The sequence below is a fragment of the Littorina saxatilis genome, linkage group LG11, assembly GCF_037325665.1.
Source record: "Littorina saxatilis isolate snail1 linkage group LG11, US_GU_Lsax_2.0, whole genome shotgun sequence".
NCBI lineage: Eukaryota > Metazoa > Mollusca > Gastropoda > Littorinimorpha > Littorinidae > Littorina > Littorina saxatilis.
The window spans coordinates 20962554-20968600 of record NC_090255.1 but is presented as its reverse complement, the minus strand read 5'-3'; the positions used below and the strand labels follow the sequence as shown (position 1 = coordinate 20968600).

At 51.7% G+C, this 6047-nt stretch overlaps 1 protein-coding gene across 1 annotated transcript; it reads left to right on the top strand.

Moving 5' to 3' along the window:
* The first annotated feature begins 4067 nt into the window (after window positions 1-4067).
* Window positions 4068-5234, top strand: LOC138979505 (uncharacterized). Its single transcript, XM_070352215.1, has one exon. The coding sequence runs from the start codon at window positions 4068-4070 to the stop codon at window positions 5232-5234; it is 1167 nt and encodes a 388-aa protein (XP_070208316.1).
* Window positions 5235-6047: the final 813 nt, after the last annotated feature.

Here is a 6047-nt window from a genome sequence, read left to right as displayed (position 1 = left end):
CGCTATATAAGCTTCATATTGATTGATTGATTGATTGACCCAGAAGGGTGTTTAATTGCAAATATCTCTTAAACTAGTTGTACTTTTTTTTAATGAGCTTTTAAGAATGCCTCAGGCACATAAAAAGCTCTTATTTCCTAACATTTCAGCGAGAAGAAATTAAACAAAAAGAGGTCATATTTAGACTACAAACATCGTGGGGCCGTGCGGACCCATGTTTCTCAAAGAAGGAAATGAGAAGCATGGTTCCGCACGGCCCCACGATGACTTCCGTGTGTAGTCGATAACCCGGACGGGCGAAGGTTAAATAATCTGTCTGCAGATGATTTCAAAAAGAGTTAGATTGTACCTGCAACTCTGGGCACTGCATTTCCTGTTTTAAGCCTCTCTCAATGAAGTCATGCACAGCCTTGTACCATCCCATGGCCCGCTGCGATAGGAAACTCGCCAGTGTTTTGAGTGCCTGCATCCGGTTCTTTCCAGAAAGTGTTTCTGTATTTGACTTACGCTGTAATAAAAACATACACACTTTCCATTTATTTGATACATGGTTTCAAAATGAAACACACACACACACACACACACACACACACACACACACACACACACACACACTAACGCAAACACCCAAAGACACTACACACACACATACCCGACCCCATCCCACACTGCTCAACACATACGAATACACACATTGCGGCGGCATCTTTTCGTGACTATAGAGACAGAGAGGCACTTAGCTAGTTAAGATGTGTCTTATCTTGTCTATGAAAAAAAAAATTTCAGTCTGTCACTCAGATTTTCACTGTAATTTAGTTTATTTTAGAAAACCATAGTTTGTTCAAAGGTCACATTTCCGTTGATGGCTCGTGCATCACTTTATTTTGTTTCCAGCATTCATTAAGAAATGATTAAATTACATAACTATACCCAACTCACATATAGCAATTAACTCTAGTTCAGTGCTGGTTACGCTGTACGCGTCCCCTCGGTAACAAGGGAGACCACTCTAAAAAAGAGAGTGACCAATCCCATAAGGCCAGACCAACTACCGGTCCGACTTCCGTATGCGCGCGCATACGCCGCCATTTGTATCATTCCACATCTCAGCGTCCAAGGGTCTGGTCGCATTTATGTACGCTCCTGCTGTTATCAGCTTTTCACCTTGGTCTTAGGACTTCGGATTCGCCCCTTGGTACCGCCTGAAGCTTTACACATGTTCCTATGCTGTGTGGGGTGAGATCTTTCTGATTTATCGCAACTTTAGCGACGGTTGTCGCTGCTTTCGAACTTATAAATTTTTTGACTGAACATTTTTGTGAGTTTGTGTTTGTAATGGCATTGAAGAAGCTCAGTTCGAGACAGGTCCCGGCTGACGCGACTCCTTCTAGGAAATCATCGCGAAGGTCTAAGAACGCTGGACTTGACGCGTCTTTGACTTCAGATTCGTCTTCCGCTAAGTCACCTGTTTTGGCTGACAAAACTGTTAACCCCGCTTTGACTAACGTTGCCTTAGATAAGGATAATGTTTCTGGCTTGGCCTCCGGTGTTTCGGATGCCAATGCTTGCCCAGGTTTAGCTACCGCAGATGTAGCTTCTCTGTTGTTGACTCTTAGTGCGCAGGTTTCGACTTTAGCGTCAGAATTGTCTTCGACTAGGGAGGAACTTTGTTCCCTCCCTTCCGGTGTTTCGGATGTTTGTTCTCTCTCCAGGATCCGGTCGTCTCCTTCGACTTCCGCCTCTACTTCTGCTCGTGCTTCTGCGACTGTGACTCAGGCAGATGTTCATGCATCGCAGGATGGGGACACACGCTTGGTGTCTTTGCTGAATCTGCCCGCACATGACAAAGGTATGTTTACACCGCAAGTAGCTGGGTTCTCTGGCAAAAGCGGTGTGCGAGTTCAGGAGAGAGTAGCGTGCCAAATGTTACGCCGCGAAAGCTCTGATACCGTGGCTGGCCCCCCCTGCCTTGGCATGGGGCCGGTTGCGGGTATGGGCCCTGAACAGCGAAAGGATACGGCTCTCGATCCGCTTGTCTCTGAGATTGCCGGCGAGCAGCTGCGTCCTCTTCCGCCCGGGGGGCAGGAAGTTGTTGGTCATAATGATCCTTGGTCGGAACACGAGGGTGTGTGTCTGAGGGTCAGTTTCCGGACTGCTTTCAAGAGCAGGACGGAGATACCGACGAGGGTGCTCCCTCCGTTCTGGAGAACGCCCAACCGAACTTGCCCTTCAAGCTGGCTGCCATGGTGGCACTGGCTGCTGAAGCGGCGCATAAGTTCTTCCCGGAAGGGGTGGTGGAGAGTAAAATGAATCTTGCCCCACCCCTTTCGGCACTTGATGATTTCCGGTGTGCGAGGGAGCAGAAGCCTCTCTTCCGCTTTCGGGAATCACCAACTGTTGCTGTTGAGGTGGCATCTACCCTAAGGGGTAAACGACACGCTCCGGTTCCTCTGTTGGCTCAACATGGTGAGGTTCCGGAGGAAGTGTTGCCTTGGGTTGTGAAAGAGGGGGATCGTCCTGCTTCCTCTTTGCATAACTTCAAGTTGAATCCATTTCCGGTCAACTTGATCGAATCTTTTGCTTTGCCATCTTGTGTGCTTCCGGTTTCACCGGAACTGGCTGGTTTAAGAGAGGATGCCTACAGGAAGGACAAGCCTGTCCCTTGCACTGAAGGTTCTCTTACGGCCATAGAGGGGACTGCAAGGTCTCTTCTCGAGTTGTCCTCTGTCTCTGAATCGTTACAGAGGTCGCTTTCTCGATCCATCGCTTCCTCGCTCGACCCTTTCGAGTTTCGTTTCGACGCTTCTCCTGCTGTGGCTACTACTCTCCTGTCCACTTTGGCTAAAGTGACGAGAGAGCAGATGGCTCTGTCGGCAAGGCTTTACACCCATGCGGTTTTGTCTAGGAGGTCAGCCTTTTTGGCGGGATCCAAGATCTCAGACAAGGCGACCATAGAGAGTTTAAAGGTCTCGCCTTTTTCAGAGGGGGCTCCGCTGGGACAATCTTCTCTTGATGCTCTCAGGAAGGAGACCCAGGATGCAAGAGACATTGCTATTGCGCGCATCGCGCAGCACGGGTTTCAAAAGCCTCATAGCAAGTCGAGCACGCAGACTCAGGCTACCAGCAAGCCTCAGGCTTCCTCTTCTGGAGGAGGCAAGGCTCAGAAACAGTCCTTTGCCTCTAGGGGTAGGGGCCGCGGAGCGCCGTATCAGAAGAGGGGGCAGTCTTTTGGCGGCTCTATGGGGTCGGGGCGCAAGCCTCACCCCCAATGAAACTCCCCCGAACAGCACGTCCCGGTAGCCCCCGCGATTGTTGTAGCGGGCGGCCCGTCCAGGGCCCTCACTTCCTGGCTACAATTAGTGGACAGCAAGTGGGTTACTGGGATCGTACGTTCGGGGTTCCGGCTGCTCTGGTCAGAGAAGAAGGCTCCTCTGGTCAGGATAATCCCGCCCTGCAGGGCGCCAAAAGAACAAGACGCACGAGATGCGGTTCAAAAGGAAGTCACTGCTCTGTTGCTCAAGGGAGCAATAGAGGAGGTCTTAGATCTACGGTCTCCGGGGTATTACGGGCGGCTGTTCGTAGTACCAAAAGCCTCGGGGGCTTGGAGGCCGGTCTTGGACCTTTCGTCTCTGAACAAGTTCTTGCGAACAATACGGTTCACCATGGAGACGGCAACCTCAGTTCGGGAGGCGTTGCGTCCGGGGGACTGGGCGACGTCTGTGGACTTAACAGACGCGTACTTCCACATCCTCATTCATGTTTCGGACAGGAAGTGGCTCCGCTTCCCCTGGGGGGGGGGCAAGGTTTATCAGTTCAGAGCTCTGCCGTTCGGCCTGTCGCTAGCCCCTTGGGTGTTTACGATGGTTGTGCGACAGCTGTGCGCTCTCGTAAGGAAGGACGGGGTCCGCTTAAGAGCTTATCTGGACGACTGGTTAATCCTACACCAACAAAAGGATCTCTGCGATCTGCATACTCAGAGGGTTTTGAGCCAAGCTTCGCAGCTGGGTTTTTCGATCAATCGCACAAAATCGGAACTGGTTCCATCCCAAAGATTTTCGTATCTGGGCATGGAGTTCGACACGCAGGCTTGGTCAGTTCGTCCTTCTCAGAGGCGAGTGGACAAACTCCAGGCACTGATACGCTCACTCAACGGAGAGAATCAGGCCAGTGCTCGGGTTCTTACGTCGGTTTTGGGGCAAATGGAGTCTATGGCAACTCTTATCCCTCTGGGCAGAGTGAACAAGCGGCCGTTTCAGGTCGCTCTGCAGTCAAGATGGGACCAGTCAGTCCAAGATTGGAACTTTCAGATCCCTCTCGGGACGTGGTTTCTGAAGACCACTCGCGCGTGGCTGCTCCCGGCGCTCTTTCAGGGAGTTCCCATTGTTTGCCCTCAGCCAGAGAAAGAGCTCTTTACGGATGCTTCTCTGTCAGGGTGGGGGGCTCATTTAGACGGGCAGATGGTGTCGGGGGTGTGGGACTCAACACAGAGCTCCCTTCACATCAATCTGCTGGAGTTGGAGGCAGTCTCTCTGGCTTTGCGGGCGTTCAGGTCCTCGCTGGAGGGCAGACATGTCAGGATTCACACAGACAACACGACGGTGGCGTCTTATGTGAACAAACAAGGGGGGACGCGGTCTCCCAGTCTGTCAGACAAAGCCTGCCTCATTCTGACGTGGTGCAACTCTCATTGCATCCTTCTTTCAGCCATTTACCTGAAGGGAAGTCTGAACGTCCTGGCGGACAGTTTGAGCAGGGGGGACAAGGTGGTTCACTCGGAGTGGACTCTCTCACACCAATCCCTGGACCGTCTCTGGTTGCAGATAGACAAGCCTGTGATCGATCTTTTCGCAACGAGGTTTTCGGCGAGACTCCCTCTCTTTGTCTCCCCCTTCCCAGATCCTCTGGCCTGGAAGGTGAATGCCTTGGAAATCAGTTGGACAAACCTGACAGCGTATGCTTTCCCTCCGTTTTGCCTTCTCGGAAGGGTCCTCAGGAGAGTAGACTTAGAGAAGCCCGTGCTGGTTCTGGTCGCTCCGCTTTGGCCAAGCCAGCACTGGTTTCCCGACCTACTGCGTCTAGCAGTTCGGCCTCCGATCCCTCTCGCCGTGAAAAAGGGGGACCTCGTGCAGCCTCGGTCAGGCGTCCCCCACGAAAATCCGCGGCTCTTGAGCCTTCACGCCTGGATTCTGTCCGAAGCTCTTTGCTTAAGGCAGGGGCCTCTGCGTCTACTGTAAAGTTTGTCCGCCACGCCCATAGAGAGTCCACGACTTCTGTGTACTCCTCTCACTGGGCGGCTTGGTCTAGGTGGTGCGTGATTAACGGTGTTAATCCCCTTGCACCTAGGTCTATGCAGGTAGCCAACCATCTTGCGTGGTTGGCAGAGCAGGGAGGTTCTCCCTCTTCTCTTCGCATACGGAGGTCTGCGATCTCCTCAACTCTCTTACAGCTTGGGCGTAAGATCTCACTCGGCGGAGTGATCTCTAGCGTCATTAAGGGTGCCTCCCTTAACGGCCGCTCGTGTTAAGTCACAGCTCCCTGCCTGGGACTTGATGTTAGTTTTACGGTTTTTGGCCTCGGAGGAGTTTGAACCCATCCGGTCGGCTACTTTGATTAATTTGACACGCAAGGCCGTGTTTTTAACTTTGCTTGCTGTTTCTAGGAGAGGTAGCGAAATCCATGCTTTGTCAGGTCTAGAGAAAGACATTTCTTTTGAAAAAGATGGGTCCATTTCTCTCAAGTTTATTCCTGGCTTCCTCGCAAAAAATCAGAAGCCCGGTTAGATTTCGCCCGTTTTGCATATCTTACCGTTAAGCACGGTTTTAGCTCCTGGAGATCCAGATTTAGCTAATTGCCCCGTCCGGTCGCTCAGCCGCAACCTGTCACGAACGCGGCACATTCGGTCAGAAACCCAAAAGCTCTTCTTTATTTCTCTGAACACAGCTAGGAATAAGGATATTGCAAAGGTCACGTTGACCAAGTGGGTGTCCACACTGATAAAACAGGCTTACGCCTGGTGGGATGCTCAATCAGGGGATTCTAGGGCAGTC

Coding starts and splice junctions, on each gene's coding strand:
- LOC138979505 (XM_070352215.1), top strand. CDS start 4,068: ATGGAGTTCGACACGCAGGCTTGGTCAGTTCGTCCTTCTCAGAGGCGA.